At 44.9% G+C, this 27,962-nt stretch overlaps 1 protein-coding gene across 1 annotated transcript; it reads right to left on the reverse strand.

The window, feature by feature from the left end:
- Positions 1-75: 75 nt before the first annotated feature.
- On the reverse strand, positions 76-27,962 carry SPP2 (secreted phosphoprotein 2). Its single transcript, XM_086394203.1, has 8 exons — positions 27,645-27,962; positions 27,421-27,545; positions 19,516-19,638; positions 18,307-18,414; positions 11,363-11,417; positions 10,103-10,153; positions 7,629-7,721; positions 76-188 (listed from the first exon to the last, which is right to left on the reverse strand). Exons 1-7 carry the CDS (start codon positions 27,700-27,702, stop codon positions 7,639-7,641), a joined length of 603 nt encoding a protein of 200 aa, XP_086250329.1. The 5' UTR covers positions 27,703-27,962; the 3' UTR covers positions 76-188; positions 7,629-7,638.

Here is a 27,962-nt window from a genome sequence, read left to right on the forward strand (position 1 = left end):
TTGCAGGCAGTCTTTACCATCTGAGCTGCCAGGGAAGCAAATACATGACAGTTACTTGGGAAAAAAAAAAAGCAATGAAAGAGGAAAAGTAAGCCATTTATTAGGGACTGCAATTGATCAAAAGAAAATTACACAATTCATAAGGTATCTTTCTTCATTGGAACTTCTATTCCTTCCAGTGCATTTTGCTGTTAAAAGAGACAAAAAGAGGAGGGTTAGACCGTGTGGCACACATTTCACACTCTTACTATGGAGGCACAGGACGCAGCATTCCTGGGTGCTGTTTGAAAAGGGATCCAAGATGGACCAGAGACTAGAGAAACTATGCAAAGAAGCCAGTTCCCTGAACAACAAAAAAAGAGGAGGGGTGCAGCATGAAAGACACCTGCTGGGAGAAGACAAGATCATGGAGTCTATGCAACAGAAATGCAGTCCCATAAAGGAAAGTCAAGTCTCAGAGAGGGAAGGCTCCCCGAGGAAAGGCTGCAACCAGATCCTGGACTCAGTCTGAACTAAGGAGGTGCTGGTGATGAGAAAGGGAGGGAACCAGTCAAGTCAGGTAAGGAGGAGACTGGCTGAAGCCGTGGCCATGTGAGGACCTGGCTCATCTGAGACGGGACTATTCATTCATTCATCTGCCATTCATCCATTCGATAAACATGTATGCACTGAGTATCCACTGAGGGTTGTGGCCAAGAGGAGGGCCAAGGAGGCCACGTCTCAGGAGCCAGAGGATTTCAGGGAAGAAGGGAGTGCTCGTCAGCATGAAATTCAGCTGCGAGGCTCAGCCGGAAATGGATGGACGACGGCCAGATGGAGCCAAAGGGTGGACACAGAGCCAATGCCTGAGAGAGGTGCTGGGGACAGCAGGTGCAGACACCAGGTGGGAAGGAACAAGAGAGATTACAGAGAAACTAGGGATAAGCTGGGGTGGGGAGCCCACTGTACTCACAGAGATCTGTCTCCTGGCTGGTATTTACTTGTAAATGAAACTGAAAGTGTTAGTTTCTCAGTCGTGTCTGACTCTTTGCGAGCCCATGGACTGTAGCCCACCAGGCTCCTCTGTCCATGGGATTCTCCAGGCAAGGATTCTGGAGTGCGTAACCACTCCCTTCTCCAGGGGATCTTTCTTACCCAGGGATTGAAACCAGGTCTCCTGAATTGCAGGTAGAGTCTTTACCTTCTGGGCCACTTTTTTAGTCATTCTAGAATATTCAGAGTAAGAAAAACTGCACCCATTCCCAAGTGAGCTCGTACGAGGCCATTTGCCCGGGTTTGGCTCTCATGCTATAAACGAGTGTCCTCTTGGGTTGATTTGGTGCCATGTCTCCTGTTTTCCTTTGATTTTTGTTGGCGATTTTGCCATTTAAAATGGCCCCCACATATAGTCCTCAAGTGCGGTCTAGGGCCCTGAGCATGAGAAGACCGTGCTGTGCCTGGTGGGAGATGTACACCCATGAGATAAGCGTCCTTCAGGCAAGAGTAACAGTGCCGTGGCTGTGAGTCCCATATTAATAAACCAACCATATGTATTAAATAAGACGCCTTTCAACAGAAACACACATGAAGGATGCGTACAGATTACCAGACAAAATGTGACCCAAGGCTCATAGGAACTTAACCCTGTATTTCCCGCAGGAGAGATGGTTCGGTGTTCACTGATGCAACTCTGCGGCATCTTTGTAGCACATCGCTACTGCAAGTAGTGGGAACACACTGCGCTCAGTGGGGCAGTCAGCAAGCATGTGCAGGGGACGAGTGTCACAGCAGAGGGTGAGGAAATCTAGTTTTCCGCCTCCAGACACTGACTCGGCTCTTCTATCTTATATGGGAGTCTGCTTCTCCCGATGGGCAGGCTATCTTGGAAGATCATGACAAGAGGTTGGTTATGACTAATAAGCCTGACTCCTGAACATTGAAATCACTCAGCAGGCTCACCGTGATGGCTCAGGTTTTTGGGTTGCCCTCCATATGTGCTTCACCCAGCGCATCACAAATATTTCCTAAACAAATGATCCTTGAGGTTTTGCTCCTTCATGCTATTTTCTAAGTGTATAGATATTGACATGAGTTCGAGTATCGCAGGAAGAAAAGGAGGCACTTTGGAGACAGACAGACAGACAGACATTGGGAACTAAATCTCAATTCAGCACCTGCTCTGAGAGGAGGGGCCTCCAAGGCCTCAGTTTTGTCATCTGCAAAATGGAGGTAATAATGATGAGGCTTCACGTGGACAGTTGCAGGATTTAAACAAGGCAGTGTAGGTGGAAAGCTACAAACAAAACACAGACCCAGGCACCTTGAGAGTTCTGATCGCTGGTGTAGGGCCAGGCACGAAGCGGGCATTTGGTGAATATTTGTTGGACAAAACTCAGGAGGCTGATTCCTTCTTACCAGTTATTGACAAAAGATCCCACCAATAACTGCCTCCTCTGCTGCTCTTGGCCATATAGGATAGGTGGTGGTGGTGGTGGGTTAGTCGCTTAGTCATGTCCATCTCTACACTCTCACAAATTGTAGCCCACCAGGCTCCTCTGTCCATAGGATTTCCCAGGCAAGAATACTGGAGTGGGCTGCCATTTCCTCCTCCAGGGGATATTCCTGACCCCGGGATGGAACCCAGGACTCCTGCATTGCAGGAGGATTCTTTTACCTCTGAGCTACCAAGGAAGCCATAGGGTAGGAATTCATGCTAATCCACACTGCAACCTTAAGACATGCTCATCGCTCACGTGACCGTGGTTTGAGCACAGGCAGTATGGTTTGTAGACTTTGGACCACTGCCTTGTGCAGAAGTCAGAACTAGGTCAGCTGTGGAGATCAAGACAGTGTGAGCCTCTCAAACAGATTCCTTTCAACATGAGAGCTGGGACCTGCTTTCCCCAATTCCTATTTCAAAGTAGCAGATAAGAAAAAGAATCTCAGACCTCTTTGTTGAAACACTCTCTTTCACTACCCACTCCTACATATTAAATAAATCTTCTAGCAGTCTGAAAGAATCCCAAAACAGTGGTTATTAAATTACAAAAATATTTCCTCAGCTCCTCATTTGTTCCAGAAACTAAGCCAGGCTCCGAGGATTCTGATTCTAGATGAACCAAAGGCTCTGCCTCTGGAGCCCTTTCCCCACCGGAAGCATATCATTCACAATTTGAAAAGAGTACTGTATTTGATCCTGCATTGGTTCATTCCTTTCTTTCAACCTGAGGGAACTCATTGTATTACAGAAATTATTTTTAACATTAGAAATTAGACATAGGATACTGTTATTAATAACAGTACAGGCATATTATTAATCATATTATCTTGTTACTAAACTAAAATAATAAGGATAACAAGGTAACACATCCTCAAGGAGCTCATGATCTAGCAGGGACAAAAGTAAAAATAATAATAATCATAAATCTTTGAAAAACTGAGCCTGAGGGGTTGAAGGAGTACATCATCCTCACCCCTCCTAAAGCAGCAGAGAAAGCTTGGAACCAGACTCCAGACACGGTGGACTGGCCTCCTCTCTGGGCCCCCTACGAAGGCCTTATCTTAGGACTGTAGGGATCCTGCCCTGCGGAGGGTCATGGGAGTGCAGGGTCATAACTGGGACGATAGGCAAGGTCAATGTCCAGGCCAGGACAGCAGTATTTGTCCTTTGGTGTGTATTGCCTTTAAAGAAACATTTCTTAAGTGATCAATTTCTTTACAGAAATCAAATCATTACATATACGGCTCCCAGGTGGCACAGTGGTGAACAATCTGCCTGTTAGTGCAGGAGATGTAAGAGACCTGGGTTTGATCCTTGGGTCAGGAAGATCCCCAGGAGTAGAAAATGTCAATCCTCTCCAGTATTCTTGCCCGGAGAATCCCATGGACAGAAGAGCCTAGTGGACTGCAGTCCATGAGGTCATTCAAAGAATTGGACATAACTGAGCATGTGCACACACACACATATATACATCCAGTATAATCATTATTAGTCATTATATATATAATATAATCATTATATATATTGTATAATATGTATAATACAATATATAATATAATTATTAAATATATACATCCAGTATAATCATTAATAAATAACATATAGTCAACCCATTGAGAATTGTATTTTCTCCCCTTGAGAATGTTCTGTAAAGCAAACGACATGATTTAAGTTTATAAAAAAGGAATCTGATGAGTCTGTTTCTTTGTAATGAGTACTCTCCTGATCTCAGCCTGAAGTTAGTTGTTATTTTTAGGGTGTACATAGATTCAAAAAAAATCTACCATTTGCACCTTTCATCCTATACAGCTTCGCTGGTAAATTTCTTTTCAATTTTAGTTATAATGTCAGTTGACCTCTTTCAAATTCCGGTGGTTAAAAATTAATCACACTAAGCTCAGCTGACTTTTTTGATAACAGAAGCTCAATATCCAAAATGAAAGATTCTGTCATCCACTCAAAAAAAAAAAAAAAAGTACTTTCTGCTGCTTGCTGGGTGCCTGGCTCTGTGTGGGGCCGTGGGACATGCTGGCAACAGAAGTTATTTCAGCCCTTCCCTGGGGGACCTAGAGGAGTCAGATGAAGCAGAGAAGAAATGGGTAATTGCAGCACCCTGTCATGGGGACTTCAGTTCAGTTCAGTTGCTCAGTCATGCCCGACTCCTTGCGAACCCATGGACTGCAGCAAGCCAGGCTTCCCTGTCCATCACCAACTCCCAGAGATAACTCAAACTCACGTCCATTGAGTCAGTGATGCCATCCAACCATCTCATCCTCTGTTGTCCCCTTCTCCTTCCACCTTCAATCTTTCCCAGCATCAGGGTCTTTTCAAATGAGTCAGTTCTTCACATTAGATGGCCAAAGTATTGGAGCTTCAGCTTTAGCATCAGTCCTTCCAATGAACATTTAGGATTGATTTCCTTTAGGATGGACTGGTTGGATCTCCTTGCAGTCCAAGGGACTCTAAAGAGTCTTTTCCAACACCACAGTTCAAAAGCATCAATTCTTTGGCACTCAGCTTTCTTTATAGTCCAACTCTCACATCCATACATGACTACTGGAAATACCATAGCTTTGATTAGATGGACCTTTGTTGGCAAAGTGATGTCTCTGCTCTTTAATATGCTGTCTAGTTTGCTTATGAGCAAGCTATGGCTTTTCTTCCAAGTAGCAAGCATCTTTTAATTTCATGGCTGCAGTCACCATCTGCAGTGATTTTGGAACCCAAGAAAATTAAGTCTCTCACTGTTTCCATTGTTTCCCCATCTATTTCTCATGATGTCATGGGGCCTGATGCCATGATCTTTCTTTTTTGAATACTGAGTTTTCAGCCAGCTTTTGCACTCTCCTCTTTCACTTTCATCAAGAGGCTCTTTAGTTCCTCTTCACTTTCTCCCATAAGGGTGGTGTCATCTGCGTATCTGATGTTATTGGTAATTCTCCCAGCAATAGTGGAGCCCATAAAGGGACATTACTCTGACCTGGGGAGACCCTTAAGGGGAAGTAACGCTGAGCTGAGCTGAGCTGAAATGTAAGTGAGGAGAAGGAATTAGCCAGGTGGATGTTCCAGGTAGGTCTTCCCTGGCAGCTCAGATGGTAAAGAATCTGCGTGCAATGCATGAGACCCAGGTTTGATCCTTGGGTTGGGAAGGTCCCCTAGAGAAGGGAATGGCAACCCACTCTAGTATTCTTGCCTGGAGAATCTCATGGACAGAGGAGCCTGATGGGCTACAGTCCATGGGGTCACAGAAGAATAGGACATGACTGACCGCCTAACACTTTCACTTCACTTTTTCATGTTCCAGAGAGAGGTCTCAGCAGAAGAAACTGCAGGCACTTCAGGTCACCAGAGCTTCAGGGCTGGTAGCCTTGGCAGCGATGAGGCTGGAGAAGCAGGCAAGGGATGGACCTTTGTGGGCCGCACTAGGGAATTTGGACTTTATCCTGAAAGCATACAGTGTTATGTAAACTTAAAATCTGTGACAGCCCAGGCTTCATGATTAACTTATGAGTGTCTGTGTGTGAGAATGAATGTTCTCTGAGCCTATAAGTATAATTTTATCCAAAAATCCCTTTTAAATGTACCTTCATCACATTCCTTTAGTACTTGGGAGGCTTTAAAAAGACAAAACTGCCTTTGCTCCAGGCCCTGGTAACTGGGAGTTTATTATGCACACGCATGAGGCCCAGTGGTGCCCAGTGTGGGTTTGCAGAACCAGGGCTCAGCCTCCAGCACAAGGGCAAGTGGGCTGTCCTTCCTCTCGGCTCACCGTCTGTCTCTACTTTGTCCTATAAGTGAATTGAGTGCGTGGCATTTGCATGGAGAAGGGTCAGAGTCTCTGCACTTCCCGAGGGCCACGTGCAGGGTGGACAGTGTGGAATCAGGAGCTGAGGCAAGATGGCATGATGTGAATGGTGATGGTGATGCAATGATGGGCTAAAGCCAGAGAAAACGTGTGGGCAAAATCCATAGGATCAGACCCCTGTGGATATTGGGAGGAGATGAAGGGTAAAGAAGAGCCAAGATTGTATAACCTATGATGGGAAAGAATCTTTGAAAAAATAGATACACATGTATATAATTGAATTACTTTGCTATACATCTGAAACTATAATAACACACACTGTAAACTGACTATACTTCAACAAAAATTTTAAAGAGCAAATGACACTATAAAATTTTGAACAGGAGAAAATGCAGTGGGTGGTGATGTCTCTACTAAGACTGAAGAGGAGGCCATTTGAGTGTCAAGGGCTCAAGGATGCTTACCACAACTGCATGCGGTGGGCAGCTGATGTAAGAGCCTGGTTGTCAGGATACAGCGAGGTGAGCAGCGTGTGTTTGGAAAGCAGGCACATGGAAGAGGTAACAGAGAAGGGGAGAGCGGGGTGAAGGAGATCGCAAGAACGGGCGTCAGGGTTTAAACGACTGATCAAGAAAAGGAAGGCAGATTAGACATCGGAGATTTGAAGGGCTAATATTCAGTTGGCAAAAAGCCCAAAAGTGAATGGAGGTGGGCAGGTAACAGCAGCAGCCTTGGGCCACAATTTTGTCAAGAAGCTTAGGGCTTTCCCAGTGGCTCAGTGGGTAAAGAATCCGCTTGCAATGCAGGAGACAGAGGAGACATCTCACAGGTTCCATCCCTGGCTCAGGAAAATCCCGTGGAGAAGGAAATGGCAACCCACTCCAGTATTCCTGCCTGGGAAATCCCATGGACACAGGAGCCTGGTGGGCTACAGTCCATGGTGGGGGTTGCAAAGAGCCTGATACGACTGAGTGACTAAGTACAAATAACACACATCATCAGAAAACTTATCTGACAAGGAACGAGGGAGAGAAGGAAGCAGCTGTTAGGGTGAAGAGGCCGGGTCAAAGAAAGGGGCTGTTCTGTTTGATTGCTGTTTAATTTTTGCTCTTAAAGTGGAGAAATATGAACACATTGACAGCAGCACATGCAAAAGCCACAGGAAAAAGAGTGAAGAGACAGTTGAGGATCAGGATCCAGGAGGAGAGAAGAGAAGGTGGGAGGTGAGATGGGAGCTGATGAGTGGACTGCAGACATTTGGAGGTGCAGTGGCTGCAGCTATAAGGCATTCCTTCCAGTAGCTTCTATTTCTAATTACACGTGATTTTAGCCATGTTCCCTTACCTCAAGGCTGTCACTCAAAGCCAGGGTTTACTCTTGCTCTGGGCCACGGGTTCGAGTACCTTCTATTTCCAAGAGGAAAGTTTCTTCTCCTCTCTGAAGACAGAAAGGGGATATACAGGCTCTGTCATTCACATCTAGACCTCAGACAACGCAGACTGTGTGACTATGCGTTAATGAGAAGGACTGTGACCGGCACCACCTGAGCCCCTACTGCCAAGAGGCTCCCCAGGAACACGATGACCTCATCTTCCTTGTCAAGCCTCCCTCACTCTCATCCGCCTGGCGTTAAAGCTGAACGCGTCTCTGTACGCCCTCGAGGGCAGGGACTGTCACAGTGATCCCTCCGTTCTCCGTGGGATCTGCCCAGGGCCCGTCACACACGTTTGTTGAATTAAATTGAATTGTCATGTTCAAAGCAATCTCCGAGATGGCTGCACATCTGAGTCAATGATGGTCCCAAAGCCCAGAATGTTTTTAGAATTCAGCTCTGGGATTATCTTCCAAGGAATATAAAAAGGATCTGTCACATTAATTTATATCCATATATATGGCAATCCACTCCAGTACTATTGCCTGGAAAATCTGATGGACAGAGGAGCCTGGTAGGCTACAGTCCATGGGGTCGCAAAGAGTCGGACATGACTGAGCGACTTCACTTACTTACTTACTTAAATATATTTGTCCCAAATGACATTTTCCCAGTGTGGTAGCCAGCCCCCAAGATGGACACGTGGTGGTATTCACAGTCTTGAGTATTATCCCACATCGGACCAGGGTCAGTGTGTGTGGCTAATGAACTATGCAGAAGTGATGCTATATCACGTGCAAAATCAGGAAATAAAAGACTGTGTGTCTTGGACGCTCTGTTGCTTGTTTATTGCTCTCTCTCCCTCTCTTTCTCATCATGCTCTCTGGCAGAAGTTGGTTTTCATGCTTTAAGAACACTCAGACAGCCGTGGAAAGGCCCATATGCTAAGAAACCAAAGCTCCCAGTCCAATAGCCCCAAAGAACTGAGCCCTGCCAACCACCACCTGAGTAACCTTGGCAGTGGGTCCCTCAGGCCCAGTCAAGCCTTCAGATGAGGTCTCAGCCATGGTCAATATTTTCCCTGCCACCTTCTAGACACTCTGAGCCAGAAACACCCAGCTAAGCTACTGCTGGGTTCCTGACCCAGAAACTATGAGACAATAAATGTGTGCTGTTTTAAGCTGCTAGGCTGTATGGTCATTTGACACACCGCAACAGATGGACATGAATTTGAGCAAAACTCCAGGAGTTAGTGGAGGACAGAGGAGCCTGGCGTGTTGCAGTCCACGGTGTCACAAAGAGTTGGACACGACTTAGCGACTGAACAACCACAGACGACTCATGCACCCAAGTTGGTTATTAATCTAATTAACTGAATTTATTTCCAAAAGTAAATCCAAGAGCACGTGCTTTCCACTACTATCGACACTCAAAAGAACGGGCCCTAGAATCTGCGGATAATTCCAAAAACAAGTGTTCAAAACTGTTCTCAGTAGAGGTCACGTTGTTAGAATAACTGTATTTCTTTCGAAACGGCACACTGAAGGAGGCTAAACTTAGGCACTTCTTGTAAGCAAGCCTCATGCTGTAAGCTTTAGAACTTCAGACAAATTGGGAGTAAGCTGAAGGGTGGTCAGACATTGAGTGCAATGAAACATTAATACCTGTGTTATTGTAATAGAGAACTGTGATCAGAGAGTACATTTCACAATTTTTCTGGCACGTGGCCTGGGAAAAACAGAAGCTTCAGAGCCTGACGGATATCTCTCTCTAGGTCCTGTGTCTGCCACTCCCCACCGGAATCAAAGTTCTACATTGGCCGTGAAGCCTTGAACAAGTTACAGAAGCTCTCTAAGCCTCAGTTCGCTCATCTGCGAAATGGGAAGGAACGTAGTGCTCCCTGTCGAGATGGTTGTGAAGCTGAAGGAGGAAACTGTCAAACAATTAGTAGAGGGTGAGCATTTTGTGTCACAACAAACATCATGAGTTGTTACTCACCTCTTCTGTGTAAACAGATAATACTCCCGGTTTATAGCGCCATCATGATGATTAAATGAGAACACTTATTTTAAAAGGGAGAAACTAAATAACTGATAGCTCTGTCTGCTGCTGAAAAGTACAGCTGAAGGGGGAGGGTAACGAGGAGCTCATAAGAGCTTGGGATTTTTAGAAAACGTTGCAGACTGGGACAGGAGGGAGGTCAGTGCTAATTTTCTCAGCCAGATTGGATGCTTTGAATCCTGATAAATTTCAAGTGAGTTTTAATGCCTCAAAGTCAGCTTTTCAGTGATGTGCAAAACAAGTTTATGCAGGACTGTTCCTCTCATTTTCCTTTAAAATATTTTGTATTTCAGGGGTTTATCTCCTATGACATGGCTTCAGTGCATTCTGGCTTGATCAGAAGAGGATGTGTTGGTATCTGGCAAAAGAAAACGGGACCACTTACCACGTGATGGTTCATAAAGCGGTTCACCTCTGGATCTGTCAGGAGTGAGGCCTGTAATACAGTAATAGTCATAAGGCAATTATGATTGCCCACTTCTGGAAGGTTCTATGATTTTATTACTGAAGCCACAAATACACCTTTCCCACAAGGAAGCGGTGGAAGATCACCAAAGAGTTTCTCTGCCTTCAGCTCCAATAGGGAAAATCCTCCCATTTACCTATTTTATCAATAGGTGAAAATGGTTTCTGCTTCCCTTTATGGCTCAGCAGTAAAGCATCTGCCTGCAATGCAAGAGATGCAGGAGATTTAGGAGGCTCTGGGTAGATCCCTGAGTCAGGAAGCTCCCCTGGAGGGAGAAACGGCAGCCCACTCCAGTATTCTTGCCTGGAAAATTCCATGGACCGAGTTACCTGGCAGGTTACAGCCCAGGGGGCCACAAAGAGTTGGACGCAACTAAGCACATATCAAAAATGCTCCCTAAGCCAGAGAACACTAACCTGACCCGCCTTCAAACGAGAGGCTGCTTATGAAGCGGAAGCGGAGAGCCCTCCCTCTCCCAAGCAAGATTCTTAAAGGGATGGCCAGCTCCGGTGACATGGCTGGAGGGTTACAGCCCCTGCCAGTCAGATGAGGCCTAGTCCAGAGCTTTCCACGTGTGCACTGCTGCATGTGCGTTCATGCTCAGTCGCGTCCAACTGTTTGTGACTCCACGTAGTGTAGCCCACAGGGCACCTCTGCCCATGGGATTTTCCAGGCAAGAACACTGGAGTGGGTTGCCATTTCCTCTTCCAAGGGATCGTCCCCACACAAGGATCAAATCTGCATTTCTTGCATCCCATATTGGCAGGCGGGTTCTTTACCACTAAGCCATCTGGGAAGCCCATGTTTCATTGCATACCTGAGTCCTAAAATTGGTCTTGCACCCAGGAAGGAACAAGCATGTTCAAGTTCGGGGACCTTCTTAGGGTGAAAACCAGCAACTGTCCTGCCTAACTGGCAGAGATGTTAGAGCCGTGAAATGGAAATATGTCTGCAAAGTCTCTGCATAAATGAAGAGTTGCTTAAATGAAGAGCTGTGTTGCCTACTGTTAAGATAGGGGCAAAAGCAAATGTTTATTTTCCATAATTTCTGTCATCGTACAAAGCTTATATAGAGCTATTTCCAGTTTTAAATGATTCCCTGATACAGAGCTTCAATATGAAGTTAATTCATGAAAAAAATATTAAAAAGATCTTAATATTAAAAAGGTCTCAACTTACCAAGCAGGTAACTGTTTCTTGATGTAGAGGATCCCAAGATATCCCCAAAAAACATCTAATTCAGGCATTGGTATATATCAGCACATGAAAGAGAAAAAGGAAAGACACTGCGAAATATGCAGCTATTAACTGGAAGACTCATATAACTTTTTAATGAAATAAGGTGATAAGCTATATTAAATAACTTTAATTAATGTATGGTTTTGAACGTATTGGTGTTTAGTCACTGAGTCATATCTGACCCTTTGTGACCCCGTGAACGGTAGGCCTCCAAGCTCCTCTGTCCTTGGGATTTCCCAGGCAAGAACACTGGACTGGGTTGCCATTTCCTTATCCAGGGGGAGCTTCCCATCCAGGGGTTGAACCCAAGTCTCCTGCTTTGGGAGTGCTGAGTCTTAACTATACTGGGCCACCAGGGAGGTCTGATGAACCCCTGGGCTTATGAAGCAAACTCAAGGATACAAATAGAGGCCTGTCCCCCTCTCCCTAACTCCACTGAACTCCACCCCAAACCTCCTGCATTGGCAGGCAGGTTCTTTACCCTTGAGCCACCAGGGAAGCCACGTGTGTCTAAAAAAGGATACAGGGAAGAGCAACTTATATGAAGTTTAAATCATCTAAAAAGATTTCCACTAGACTCAAAATGACTCCTAGATGCGGACCAGAAAGAAGGAACTCTGTTACATGGACTTGCAGATAGACTGTGTTCAGGTCAAATTTGGGAGTTTCCTTTCTATGAAGTCCCCATATGTGTTCAATAGGAAACGGTGTGCACGAGAAGTCTTCATGAAGCCACTGAAAGCCCGGTGAAGTGAAAGTTGCTCAGTCATGTCTGACTCTTTGCAATCCCATGGACTTAGTCCATGGAATTCTCCAGGCCAGAATACTGGAATGGGTAGCCTTTCTCTTCTTCAGGGGATCTTCCTGACCCAGGGATCGAACCCAGGTCTCCGGCACTGCAGGTGGATTCTATCCCAGCTGAGCCACAAGGGAAGCCCATGAAAGCCCAGAGTCACAAAGTAAGGTAGCAGTTTGGCTCACAACTTTTCTTCCAATTGTCTGGGCCGCCTACCTGTCACCCTCTCCATTCTTAACAGCCAGTAAGCCTGCTGACCTTTTTCAGAGTGACTGGTCTAGGAGGTGGCACAGTTCAGTGGGAGAAAGAATAACTTTTCAATCAATGGTGCTGAGACAACTGGACATCCACATGCAAAAGGATGAAGCTGGATCCCTTCCTAATCAAAGTGGGCCATGAATCTCAATGAAAGACTCATACAAACAACAAGAGAAAAAAGTAGATCAATTTGACTTCATTAAACTTTAAAACTTTTGTTCTTCAAAGGGCACCATCAAGAAAGGAAAAAACCTTACAGATGGGAGAAAACATTGGCACTGTTTTTTGAACTTATATACAAAATATACAAAGAACTCTTCCTACTCAACAACAAGAAGACAAATAACCCAATTTAAAATTGAAAAAGGATTCAAGTAGACATTTCTCCAAAAAAGATATACAAATAGCTGATCATTACTTATTAGTGAAGTGAAGTCACTCAGTCGTGTTCGACTATTTGGAACTCCATGGACTGTTGCCCACCAGGCTCCTCCATCCATGGAATTTTCCAGACAAGAGTACTGGAGTAGGTGGCTATTTCCTTCTCCAGAGTATTACTCATTAGGATAATGCAAATCAAAATCTTAATGAGATACCACTTCACATCCACTAGAATGACTCAAAAAAAAGACAATAACGAGTGTTGATGCGGATGTATAGAAACTAGAACTCTCATGTATTTCTGGTGGAAATATAACATGGTATGGCTATTATGGAAAACTGCTTGGCAGTTTCTCTAAAATTAACACAAAAATTTAGTTTATGCTCCAAAAATTTCACTTGTAGGTGAATATCCAAGATAGACAAAAATACATGCCTGCACAAAAGCTTGTACATGAATGTTCACAGAATCATTATTTAAAACAGCCAAAAAGTAGAAACAGCCCCAATTTTGATCAACTAATAAATGGATAAATCAAATGTGGTTTATCTATACAATGGATTGTTATTCCACCACAGAAGAAGTACTGATACATGCTACAACATGTATGAACCTCCAAACATGCTGAGATAAACCAGTCACAAAAGAACACATATTGCATGCTTCTATTTATATTAAATGGCCAGAAAAGTAACTTCATAGACAAAGAAAATATCAATAGATTAGTGGTTACTGCGGAGAAGGCAATGGCACCCCACTCCAGTACTCTTGCCTGGAAAGTCCCATGGATGGAGGAGCCTGGTGGGCTGCAGTCCATGGGGTCCCTGGGAGTCGGACACGCCTGAGCGACTTCACTTTCACTTTTCACTTTCATGCATTGGAGAAGGAAATGGCAACCCGCTACAGTGTTCTTGCCTGGAGAATCCCAGGGACGGGGGAGCCTGGTGGGCTGCCGTCTGTGGGGTCGCACAGAGTTGGACACGACTGAGGCGACTTAGCAGCAGCAGCAGCAGTGGTTACTGAGTGTTGGAAAGAATAGGGTAGGAGGAAGGGGTATTGGAATTTCTTTTGGAGATGATGAAACATTCAGGATTTAGACAGCAGCGACAGTTGTGCAATCCTATACTCAGAACCACTGGGTGAATTGTACACATTAAATGGGTGAATTGTATGGTCTGTGAATTATGTTTCAGTAACAGCACTATTTCTTTTCAATGAGACACATGACCCAAGCCAGGCTAATGGTAGGCATGTCAAGAAGTTGGAGAGAAAGCCTCAGTTTCCTCCTCGGTACGGAGGATATGACTCTGGAGTGGCTTGTGGCCTTGCCTCCTGCTGCAAGGAGAACACTCACGAGCAGTAAGAGGAGGGCAGAAGGAAAAGATGAAGTTGGCGCTAGTATTGTCGACGGTCCCTAAATGGAGTCATCCGCGAGCACAGCTCCTCCCATTTGTTCTGGGAACGTGGGCCAGAGAACCCTCTCATTTTGGCTTAGACCACTTCCAGCTGAAGTCCTATCATGTGAAATGGAAGAGAGTAAATAAATGAAACGCTTGCAACTCTCCTCCCCCGAGTTCAGAATTCCTGCTCATTCTTTCTCAGTTTCTCCTTTTGGACTGTGTTGGGTCTCAAGGCTGAACTCTAGTCAAACTTCATCCCACCCACTCCAAATCAGAAAGATTTGCCCAAAGTCGAGTCATTCACCAAGTTACAGATGTTAGCATTGCAATCGGATGGTTGACTGACGTGCCATATAGAAATTGTTTACCGTCTACATACTTCTCTTACAAATTTAAAAACTATAAAAATACATAAATATATTTAAATATAAAAATAATATTGAAATATTTAAAACTACCCATAATTTAAATATTTATTTTAAATATTAAAATATAACAATATAAAATATTTAAATATTAAAATATTTTATAAAATACTAAAACTATAAAAATAATTAAAACTACCCATAATTTAAATATTTATTTGGTTAAGAGAGAATATTAGCAATTTTAGAAATTTATTTTTTCAAACATTTTAACAAAGCTTTTATACTTATTATAACTATATAGTGGAAAACCCAAGTTTTTTATATTAGAGACACTTTCTTTTACTGTATTCTTGCCAGATAATTTCCATTTGAGCTAAGTCTTATTTCATAATAAAAACTTATTTGTTATATAAAATAAGTTATTTACTTATATAAATGAGACATTTCATAACAATATTTCATAATAATTGGGATTTCAGTCTTATTCTCTATTTTTGGCTTCCATCTTTCTTTACATTATATTCCTTTCTCTGGAAATTCTCTTACTATCTACATATGTTTTTCAAGTGGTCTTTATATTCATTACTCTGAGGGTTTATTTTTTTTTTCAGTTTTCTTTTATTCCCTACTTCCAACAATGATTTATTTGTTCTTTGTCTAAATTCATCCCAGTCAATTGTCTTTTCGTGTTTGCAGTACCACCATTTATTTCACTGAAAATGGTTAACAGCTGTCATCTAATTTTTCTTTCTCTTTCATATAAGAAACCTATTTTAGAGTTTCCAGGAATTACTTTAAACCTCCATCTGCTTTCTCCTCTTTCTTTCAAGTTGCAGAATCCTTTAATTTAAGGAATTTTTTACTTCCTCATAATTTTTTACAGTTTCCTAATCTTTGAGGGAAAGAAAGCTGGGAGTTTGTTTTTAAAATTGTGTTTGTTTCAGCGACTAACTTTCTATCAGAGCCTTCATACAAAAGTTAGGATCGGAAGAAAAGTGAGTAGTTTTCAGTCTGCGATGAGAAAGTTGCTACAGGTTTGTGGGCTGTGCAAGAATCAACTTCGCAAATCAGAGATGGAGGAGGGATTAAACTGGGGCCCACTGTTAAAGGCCGCAGAAGAACTGGCATCCTTTCTCGGGACTTTCACCACTACCTCCCAGCTCTCCTTAGCATCCTGCCTCACCTACCTACCAGCCTCCCAGTGCTCCGTTCTTACCGAGTGCCAGTCTGTTCTCCATCTATTCTGCATCCCCCTACTTATAATTCTCAAGTAGCCCCAAGCCAAGGATCCTGACAAGACGCATGAGGCCCACCCTGAATGGGCTCGGGTCCTCTCCAGCCCCACCTTCTGCCTCTCTTCTCACATTCTGCTCCCAGTTACAACGGATCTCTGTCCATTTCAACCCTTCAGCTTGGCTTCTCTCACACTCCGGGAACTCCGTCGTGTTCTCCCTCATGCTTGAAATCTCCCTCCCGCCCCTCCACACCCTGTGCCCTTCATCCTGAGGTCACCCACCCTCTAGTTTCCCTGGAAAACCTGCTCTGCCCACATGTACCCATCCTCCCACTGTGTGTTCCCAAAAGCCTGTCTGGTAGTCAGGGTAACCCCTGCATAACGGATATCCCAGACTGGTCTACAGACTCCACAAGGGCCAGAGATGTGTCTTTCTTGCTCTTGGCTGTTTCCTGGCTTCCCCCACATAAACCACAAACTCAACACAAAATGCTTGTGACTTGATGCTTAGTCCTTGTCACTTCTGGCTTACTTAGCTTGGCCAGCCATCCACCAGTGTGTCAGCTGTGAAGCTGACATCACTTCCTGAATTCTTTACTGGAGTCAAACAGGAGGCCCTGGGTACCTGAACTAGCAGCAAGGAGACAGGAAATCACCCAGAAATCACCCGGAGATTGACCCCCAAACATTGCCAATGAGAACGAGATCGATCAACAAGGTTATGCTCGACTGAACATTTTTGCACAATTCTCCTTCTAATGGTAAAGCCACCCCTGTGGTGTCAGAGAAGACTCTTGAGAGTCCCTTGGACTGCAAGGAGATCCAACCAGTCCATCCTAAAGGAAATCAGTCCTGAATATTCATTGGAAGAGCTAATGCTGAAGCTGATCAGCCAATCCTTTGGCCACCTGATGCAAAGAACTGACTCATTTGAAAAGACCCTGATGCTGGGAAAGATTGAAAGCGGGAAGGCGAGGGAATGACAGAGGATCAGATGGTTGGATGGCATCACTGACTCGATGGACATGAGTTTGAGCAAGCTCCAGGAGTTGGTGATGGACAGGGAAGCCTGGCGTGCTGCAGTCCATGGGGTCGCAGAGAGTCGAACACGACTGAGCGACTGAACTGAACTGTAACAGGAGTTCCTCAGTCGTGAGTGTCACTCCTTCCTAGCTCTAAAATGGACTTCCATATAAAATATGTAAGGCCCAGGTCTTCCCTGGCAGTCCAGTGGCTAAGACTCCACGTTCCCAGTGCTGGGGTCATGGGTTCATTCTCTGGTCTGGGAATTAAGATCCCACATGCCAAACTATGAGGCAACAAATAAACAAACAAACAAACAAATAGGTAGGGCCTGGGTATGTTCATAATACAGCAACATTACTTTTATGTATAATTCTTGAAGTTGAAATTTTATACTCTTCTCATGTAATTTTCACTACAGATCTAAACCTTGGAAAAAATGAATAAAAGTATCAGCAGAGAAAGACGTTGCTGTTCAGGTTTGGCTTTGTAATGGTAGAAACATTTTTAAATAGCAGTGAAGGACAGATTATCCCATTATGAATAAACAAACATGTTTATGTTTTTATTCAGTTATGCTTTTATTCCTCATACTATATGTATCATACCACTATAATTTCTTCCCCAGCTTTATTGTATGTGTTTAATTATTGACTAAACTTCTACCCTGTATCAAACACTGTCCTAGATGATAAAACTGGAGAAGGAAATGGCAACCAACTCCAGTGTTCTTGCCTGGAGAATCCCATGGATGGAGAAGCCTGGTAGGCTGCAGTCCATGGAGTTGCACAGAGTCGGACATGACTGAAGCGACTTAGCAGTAGCAGACGATAAAACAAACATTCCCTGCCCTCATGAGATATATACTTCAGTAAGAAAATCAGACACTAAGTAATATAATTCCAAGTCAGAACTTTACATGTTATTGATTCCTCAGTATTATTGCAGATGATTATCAATGCAATTGAGGGGGAAAAGATGTGTTCTTTCATTTACTGAGCATCTGTTATGTGCTAGACCCTGGACCAGATCTTTTATATCCATGAACTTACTTGGTTTCCTTAACATACTATTGGGTGATCTTTATTACTGGTACGTAACAGATGGAGAAGCCTCAGATTCATGGAGATTAAATATCCTAACCTAAGTTGCAGTGCTGGTAAATGAACACTGATCTATCCAAAATGGCCCCCTTCATTCCACTACACTAGAGAGGCAGTGAATTGCACACTTAAATCTAGAACTTTTGCTCATTGTTTTCTTAAGCTCATGTTCAAAATCTTAGAGAGGTGGGATTGGAAGAAGCAAGGGACAATGAATGTGAGTTTGCAGATCCAGACACTTGCCCAGGCACCTGAAGGTCCAGCTGCTCTATCACCCCTCGAAGGATGGGGTGCACACCTGTGCAAGCCCCCGTGCATACCTCTTCACTGCTGCTGGACCCGGAGCTGGAGGACCAGTGGCAGCGGACCCACACGTTCTGCACCTGTTCAGCAGACATCCGCACAGTGCTTCTGCAAACGGCCACGGGCTGGAAAAGAAAAAATGGTGAGCTCCATGCCCAGCAGCTTGGGTAAACAGCTAGGACCTCCCCAAGAAATCAGGCAACATCATAGGGCTTGGCACAATGGTGCACACAGAAAGGAGGAATTTGGTCATTTCATTTTTCCCATTTCATTTTCATTTCTCAAAACCTAAGCCAAAGCAAACAGTGGCTGAAGCATCTCTTGAGCCTTTGCTACATTACAAGTCCCCTGGAAAGCAAACATTCCCTCACTGAGCACTGAGCTGGTTACCTTGCATGGTTCCCCATGAGAACAAGAATTGGGAAGATCCCCAAAGGCCTCTGCTCTGCTCTCCCTTGGTCTCAGATTTCCTTCAGATGCTAGTGACACTCGGGTTTGGGGTGTTTGTGAAACAATCATGGCGAAAATTTCCACGGAACAACAAAACAAAAGGTCTTCTTTTCAGAATTGATACTGCTATGCAGCAACAGACGTCATCACACCAGTAAAATGACAAAACCCTGACACCCATGGAACACCTCGGAGAGTGAGTCTGGGGTGGTGGTGCTGGCCTGTGCAGGCGGGCTCCTACCCTTGGGGATAACCAAGCCTGGGGCCATGTGCTGGTCACTGGAGAAGCAGAACTGACCAGGCTACAGTCCTGACCCCCGTGGACCACAAGCTGGTGGGGGAGATGGATTTTTGCATGACAGTCAACTATAAAACATGCACCTCACCCCAGGAACACAGCTGGCATTTTGAATTCATTTAAGATAGAATTTGAAATGTCTCAGGGATTTTTCTTTGTTATTGGCCACTTTGTATTCACTTTGCCTGGCACCATCATTATGCCCATTTTGAAGAGCAGAAAACTGAGGCAACAGGGGTTAACTGACTTGCCAGGATTACTCAGGATGGCAGACTTCAGAGCTTAAGTCCTTGACCACAGAGTCACACCGCCCCCACCCAGGGAACAGCGTGGACACAGTTAATGGTGCCTCCGAGGGTGGCCGGACACCAGACACAGCCAAGACCTCGGTGTGACTTTGCATTGGCTCCGGGTGATGCAGGAAGGCAGAGCTCTCTTGCGTTTGTTTCCAGGCTGGTGGCCTTTGCCCCACACTCACCACTTGGTAGCCCCTCTGGAAGTCACAGGTGGCGGGGTCTGCCTCAGATTCCCTCCTGCACGTCGTCTCTTGAATCCTGAACTCTAAGTCCATGGTCAAGCTGTCCTCGTCCAGGGCGTTGACCTTCAGAAAAACAAGGGGCAAGGGGCGTTGACCTTCAGAAAAACAAGCAAGCAAGGGGCAGCTTGCTACAGATGTGCTTCTGAAGGTCACGTGCTAGGAATGTTTCTCCCTGCACAAGAAGAAAAGGTGCCAGAATCTCCCCCCACTAAAGCTTTCGACTGTCACCCTCATTCTGAAGACCAGGGCAGGAAGCGCTCTACGAAGGTTCACAGGACTTCACTGAGACAACGAAACCTGGACGTGGGTGTCCTGACTCCAAGCTTATTCTAATGACTTCTCTGTATAGTGGCTCCTCATTATTTACCAATTCCATACTTGCAAATTTCCTTAAATGTATACTCAACCCCAAGTCACTCCTGGGTGCTGTCACAGCCGCTCATGGACATTCGCTGAGCAGCAAAGAACTTGAGTGGCCCGATGCACACGCTCCTGCCCAGGGGCAGACAAGGTGATGCTCTCCTCCTTGTCCCGGCTCCCAGACTGAATGCAAGTCATTTTTATGGTCCATTTTGTGGCATGTTTTTCTCATTTTTGTGCTTTTCCTGGGTGATCTTGCTACTGAAATTGGCCCCCAAGCCTAGTTTCCCAAGTGCAGAAAGGCTGTGATGTGCCTGCTGGAGAAAATACATGTGTTAACTGAGCCCCGTGCAGGCCCGAAATATAGCGCTGTTACAGTGTGTGTGTGTGTGTGTGTGTGTGTGTGTGTGAGTGCACGCACCTGTGCTCAGTCATGTCCAACTTTTTGCAACCCCATGGACTGTAGCCTGCCAGGCTCCTCTGTCCATGGAATTTCCCAGGCAAGAATACTGGAATAGGTTGCCATTTCCTCCTCCAGGGGATCTTCCCGACTCAGAAACCGAACCTGCAGCTCTTGCATTGGCAGGCAGATTCTTTACCACTAACGCCACCTGGGTAGCCCCTACAGACCACTTACAGATGGAGAACAAAGGGATGCTTTGCTTTGGAAACAGGTAACAGGCTCCAAGCTTGAGATGGTGCTGGGGGTCCTCGTGTCTCTTTCTGATACAGAATGAGGAAGGCTGATACAAGCAGAGTTCTCTGAAAACAAGTAGGACTAAAAACTCAGTCTTGCCATTATTTCCCACCTTCTTTATTGGTAATTTTTAAATATCAGATACTAAATATGAGTCTCATTAAACAAGTAAAACCTCATTTATCAGCTGGAGCGCACTGTTCAGTTTCTCTGCTCCCTCTGCCCCTACCTGCCCCCTGCTCCTCACATCGTCCCCTCCTGCATTATGCTTCCACAGTTTTCCTTAAAGCAATCTGATGAAAGCTGGCAGGACAAAGGCATAGTTCAAAAGATGCAAATGTGGGGGGTCTGAATACTGATCATTTTGTTGAACTATGAGATTATTTTGCAGGCTTTTTTGCATCTCTAAGCATAACTCCAGAATATGGAGAAAAGCCTAATAGCTCTGCTTTTTCATTTGAATTCACTTTCAGCCAATTTCTTCTCTGTGTTTTTTGAAAAAGGTAGGACAACCCAAATACTCAACAGTAAGAAATCAATTGGAGAAAATCCCAAACCCAGCATTATGGCTGAAATTAAAATGCAGTGCTTTATAATCAGCGTTACAGTGTGGTCCTGTTTTTCTTTAAAAATGTATTTTATACCACATATGAAGAGAAAAAGATCCAAAAGACATCTACCACGTGTCTGTAGTGGGCGTCTCAGAGGACTGAATGGTAGATGTTACTTTTAGTTTTTTCCTTCTTGTTGAGTCTTGTGACTCTTTATACTAAGTATATTCTGATTTTTTTACTCTTCAAAAAGAAATAAAAATATATAAGCCATAAAAGGCCCATAACAATTCCTTTTTGAGATTATAATGTTTAATGTTATGTGTCCACTTAGCTGGGCCACAGTGTCCAGATCTGTGGTCAAATATTAGTCTGGATGTTTCTGTGAAGGTGTTTTGGGATGAAATTAAAGTGGTGGGCTTTGAGAAAAGCGGATTACCCTTCTTCCTGTGTGTGGGCCTCGTCCAATCGCTTGAAGGCCCAAATAGAGCAAAGACTGACCTTTTCCTCAGCAGGAAGGAACTCTGCCAGTGGACGGCCTTCAGACTTTACCTGCGGTGTCAGTTCCCTGGATCTCCAGCCTGCTCGCTCATCCTGCAGACTTTGGCAGCACCAAGCCTCTGCAACAGTGTGGGCCTATTCTTTAAAATCAATCTCCCTGTCTGTCTGTCTCTCTCTCTCAGTTCTGTTTCTCTGGAGAAGCCCGACTAACACAGAGATCACTTGGGTTTTTCAAACTAAGCCTTAAGATTGGACAAAGAGTAAATGTCAGGTATATCTGCCTAGAATAATGTATGAAGACAAAAAGCAAAAAATGCAAAGAGAAGGAAAGGTAAAAGCGGACAGGAACGGGCACACACACAGAAAGGATCCCCAAGCTTCCGTGGCTTTGCCCCAGTGTCCCAGAATCCATCCACTCCCCACCCTCCTGGCGCCAAGGGGCTCGGTGCCATCATTGGTCATCGCCTGCTTCCCATGGTCGCTGTCTGGGCCTCCTCCCTCGCATTCCACTTCAGAGGTCTTTGAAGGGCTTCTCTCACTTTATTTAAAGCCCCACCCCTACCCCCTCCAGGGGGTAGTTCCACAGCTGGAGGTTCTCCTCCCTGAGTCCTAGCTCAAATCTGGTGTCTCCGTGGATACGTCTGTCCATCTGACAGCTGCCCCAGCCCAGATCCATCCATCCATCCTCCTGTTTTATTTTCTCTACAGGACTCTCCACTCTCTGAGACTTCCTTCACTTTTTTATGTATTTTCACCCCATTCTCCTTCATCGCCTTCTTCCCTCTCCCTCCCTTTTCTCTTCCTCTCTCTCTGCAATGGACTCTGAGCTCCATGGAAGTGTCAACTACAACTTGGCACTTGCCATCTACCTGTGGACTGTAGCCCCCCAGGCTCCTCTGTCCATGGGATTCTCCAGGCAAGAATACTGGAGTGAGTTGCCGTGCCCTCCTTCAGGGGATCTTCCCAACCCAAGGACTGAACCCAAGTCTCTTAAGTCTCCTGCATTGGCAGGCAGGTTCTTTGCCACTAGCGCCACCTGGGAGCCCATTATCTACCTCTACAAAGATTAAATCAAGTGCTGCTGCAGCTGCTGGCCTTCAACACCTCTTGTAGGAGTTCAAGGTGGAGAGCAGAAAGGAGGCACTCTGTACTCAGGATAAAACCGGCAGGACACGTCTTCAGAGAGTCAGATATTCTCAGGAGCTGATTTTACGAGCCCAATTCTTGTATCTCCCTGTTTCTAGGAAAGCACTAAAATTCTTCATGGTTTTCATGAGAAAATCCTGTTTCTCCTGACTAGAAGAAGCTTCATGAGACCAGCAGAAACTTTCTAAAAAATAAATGTGCTTGACTGCATGTATTCCCCCTTTACCAAAATCACATATATACTGTCCTTCCCGGCTATCTCTTTGGAGCAGTTTCTCAAAGCTTTCGAGGTACTGTCTCCAGGGCTGCCGTCCTCTTTTTGCCCCAAATAAAACTTAACTCACAGCTCTCATGTTGTGCATCTTTTCAAGTCAACACAAGCCCCATCTGGTCCATCCTGTCTTCCTCGTCCCCAGTACAGGGTCCATGTCCACCTTGTCTTTCTCTGCTTGTGTCCACTGAGGGAACAGTCTGAATGAGCCTGATGTCGAGGAGCAAGGAAATCTTCATGACTGAAGTCCCATTTCCCCAAGTTTCCGCATTCTTTTCTAAACTTGGAGTCCAAGGGATAAGTTATTCAAAGTCAATTGCCAGAGTATTTAATCCAGGTCTGCTGGGCAAACCCAGTGGTTCTTAACCCTGACTACACATCGAATGACCAGGAAGCATGTGAGAAGATGAGCTCCACCCTCAGAGACTGGGGCTTAATTAGCCACCTTCCCTCTTGGATGTCGAGTATATTTCTTTCTTTTTTTGAATTTAGATTCTTTTCCCATATAAGCTACCAAGAGGCATCAGGAATAGTTCAGCCTCTCAGGTGATGCTGACATGTAGCCAGATCAAGAATCGCTGGGTTTTTGAGATATTTTGTTTTTAAGCCACACCACGTGGCAAGCAGGATTAGTCCCCCCACCAGGGATTGAACCAGTGCCCCATGTGTTGGGGGTATGGAGTCTTAACCACTGGACCAGCAGGGAAATCTCATGAAGCACTGGACTTATGAAGCAGACTCAGGGATAAATATCGAGGTCGGACCCCTCTCCCTGAGTCCACTGAACTCTATCCCAAACCTACCACATATACACAAACATGACAAAACCACTTATTTCCTTTGGACGTATTCCTAGAAATGAAACTATGAGATCAAAAGTTATATTTGCTATTTTTAATGTTTAACATGTTTATAAATATGCTTAATGCATGTTTCCAAATTGTTTCCCACTTATTTCCTTTAGACGTAGTCCTAGAAATGAAACTATAAGATGAAAAATTATATTTGCTGTTTTTAATGTTTAACGTGTTTATAAACATTCTTAACGCTTATTTCCAAACTGCTTCCCAAAGATAATCTTACCAACTTACCCTCTCTCTAGCGATGTTTGAGATTTCCCTTTTTCTCTTCTCCTTCCTTTTCACCTTGGTATTTTAATTGTGATTTTGTTGGCTGTTAGAGAGGTGATGTACTTTCTCCAATGCTTCGGGTGCATTTGTATTCCTTCTTTTGTGAGTTGTTTTGTACCCTCAGTGCCAGAGATCTGTTCCTTCATCTCTTTCCTGAGCTCTTTGCTTGACTCTGAGTGGATCTCTCAGGTCTACTGTTATGGGGGCGGGGGGAAAGCTGGCATATTTGGGGCCACGTTTAGGTCATTTGTAGAAAGCATGACTAACACATACTCCTTTCCCTGTTTGGAACCAGGCATGCAGATGACACCACCCTTATGGCAGAAAGCAAAGAACTAAAAGAGCCTCTTGATGAAAGTGAAAGAGGAGAGTGAAAAAGTTGGCTTAAAGCTCAATATTCAGAAAACTTAGATCATGGCATCCAGTCCCACAACTTCATGGCAAATAGATGGGGAAACAGTGGCAGACTTTTTTGGGGGGGAGCTCCAAAATCACTGCAGATGGTGACTGCAGCCGTGAAATTAAAAGCCACTTACTCCTTGGAAGAAAAGCTAGGGCAAACCTAGATAGCATATTAAAAACGCAGAGACATTACTTTGCTAACAAAGGTCCATCTAGTCAAGGCTATGGTTTTTCCAGTAGTCATGTATACATATGAGAGTTGGACTATAAAGAAAACTGAATCCCAAAGAACTGATGCTTTTGAACTGTGGTGTTGGACAAGACACTTGAGGGTCCCTTGGACTGCAAGGAGATCCAACCAGTCCATCCTAAAGGAAATCAGTCCTGAATATTCATTGGAAGGACTGATGCTGAAGCTGAAACTCTAATACTTTGTCTATGTGAAGAACTGACTCATTAGAAAAGGTCCTGATGCTGGGAAAGATTGAAGGTGGGAGGAGAAGGAGACGACAGAGGATGAGATGGTTGGATAGCATCACAAACTCAATGGACATGAGTTTGAGTAAACTCTGGAAGTTGGTAATGGACAGGGAGGGCTGGCGTGCTGGGGTTTATGGGGTCACAAAGAGTCGGACACAACTGAGCGACTGAACTGAACTGAACACGTACAATTAAAAGCAAAATGTGAACCACTTCTAAAAAGAAAGATGCATCACCAGGACAGATCAAAAGGGGAGAGTTTTCCTTCCACTGGGAGAAGAAGGGAAGTTTTCATGGCAGAGACATGGTGATGGAACTTGGCCAGTGAATTTGAATAATGAGAAAAGGCTGGAAAGAAACAAAATCAGGCAGAATTCCAGAGAGAAGGCAGCCTACTGGGGGTGGAGGGGCATCTCCTGCTTGTGTTCTCATCAAGGATCCCACACAGGTATGTTTATTTGCAGGTGCCTGTGTGTCTGGGCTCAGATGGCAAATAGATGGGGAAACAGTGGCAGACTTTTTTGGGGGGGAGCTCCAAAATCACTGCAGATGGTGACTGCAGCCGTGAAATCCAGCACAAGATGGCCCATGTGCTGGAATGTGCTCTGGATGATGACACCTCATGCAAGCTCATCTCCACTGGCCAGATTTCCACGGTGTCAGTAACTGGTTCTCTCGGGAGCTGTCCTCAGGCTCTTATTCACTTAATTAACTACTAACTTTCTTCTGTAGCAAGCACTAGCTAAATTACAAGTAAATCTAAACTGTCTATTTGCAAGCTTGGCAAAAGGACACAGATACCCACCCTGCCACGTACATGGATTTCATTAAATGTGAAAGATGGAAGCCAATACAGCCAGTGTGGGAGGGAGAGGTTCTTTATTCCATCCAGTACCCCTCCAGAAGGAACTCTCCCTTTGGCTTGGCAGCTGACCACATTTATCTTCCAGGGTCTCCGCCCTGTGACAGCCAGGCCAAGTGACTGACTGTCTACAGCAGCCCAGTTCTGGGCAGGGTGCCTTGCTGAAGCATCATCTTCATGACCTATGACCCAATTAGAAAAGACAACTGGGACAATTCGATACATTTCCCAGGAATATGGAATGAGAAACTGAGCCATTTCCTGAAGAAGCAGGGTCAAGATGAATGTATTGATATTTTATCTGGAAACTGGAGCTGTGGGGCCAGCAGCTGTGTGCCCTTCACAGGAGGAGAGGGGCAAATGAGGTGAGAGCCAAGGCAGTACCCAGGGCTTCCCCAAGAGCTCAGAGGTAAAGAATCTGCCTGCAAGGCAGGAGGCACAAGAGAAGCTGGTTGGATCTCTAGATTGGGAAGATCCCCTGGAGGAGGAAATGGCAAACCACTCCAGTATTCTTGCCTGAAAAATCCTATGGACAGAGGTACCTGGTGGGCTATAGCCCAAAGAGCCACAAAGAGTTGAACACGACTGAGCTATCACGCATACAAGGTGGTACCCTGCAGGGATGGGAGACGTGAGCACGAAGGTGGAGAGGACGCAATGGCCCTCTGACCTCTGTGAGGAAGCAGGCATTGCTTGGACCCCTGGTCATTTCTCCTTGGTTCTCAACTTCCTGGGTGGCCTGGCTCTAACGAGTTCTCACTCTTAAGACCTGGAACCTTATAGACGCTCCCCACCTCTCATCTTAATCTTAACTCTGCTGGAGGATATTTCTGCTCCCCCTCGCTGAAGACAACATGCAGGCGGTGGAGTCACCCGGGGCCCAGCGAAGGGACAGACGACCGCTGTCTAGTTTCTCATTTCCTTTGAAAGATAATTCTGTGTTTCTTTCTTTGCCAATCATGGTCTTAGTCATTGGAAGCCCATGAAAATTCGTCTTTTCCCCATTTCCCCAAGCTAACAGGAAACAGATGATTACCAAATTGACAAAGGAAAGTGGATTTCTTTGGCTCAAAAGCCAGAATTTATTTCCTATAAGTATTAGCAGCAGAACTGCTAAACTTGAAAAGACCTCATTTCTAATAAACAAGCAGTTTTTAATAAACGTCTCAGAAAGAACCATGGGGACTTTCAGTCTAGAAGCAGAGGGTAACATCTGGAAACAGGAAATGAGGCCAGAGGGAAGAAAACTGAAAGAAGGATCAGGCATCTGAGGTAGCTTTGAGAGCTTTATGACCATTGTAATTAAATCCTTTCTCTCTCAAAAAAATAATGTGAAGAGATGAGTAGCTGTTATCTTTTTAAACTGGAAAAATTTTAATGTGTACCCCCAAAAAATGACAAGAGGAAAAAAAGCAGAACAGTATAGAGATGTAACAGGCACTTACTCTTTTAACTGAGCTTCTAAATGCCCGAAACAGATAGGGGCTCAGTGACTGGGAATTCACTTTTGCCACAGAGGCGCTGAGAGCCTCCTTCAGGGAAGCCGGGTCATAGTCATACACTGGGAAACCTGGGTACACAGGCACACAGGGACACAGTGAGTCAGGATCTGGGTCCAAACAGAGCCACATCATCAAGGGCAGGCAGCCCCGGTCCCCAGGCTCCTTACCTGTACAAGTCCAGTGGTTCATTCCAAGGACAAATATCACCAACATCTTCATCGCCATCTTCTCCGTTATGGGAAGAACAATTTCCGTGCAGAGACGGGAGATTGTCTGTGTGCCTTTGGGGCTGACCAGTTGTCCTGAAAGCAGCTGTTTATCAGCGTGACCTGGCTTGGTCTTTCCAACTGGAGCAGACGGCGGCTTCAACAGAGACTCTAATTGATCCTGGGATCAATATTTACTTCTGGCTTTTCCAATGGACAAGGTCCAGTTGGAGGCCACTTTTGGAGTTTGGACCTCAACACAGGACTTCAGCCCACAGC

Source organism: Bos grunniens, chromosome 3 (genome assembly GCF_055505025.1).
Source record: "Bos grunniens cultivar Pamir isolate PY7600 chromosome 3, Bosgru_T2T1.0, whole genome shotgun sequence".
Lineage (NCBI taxonomy): Eukaryota > Metazoa > Chordata > Mammalia > Artiodactyla > Bovidae > Bos > Bos grunniens.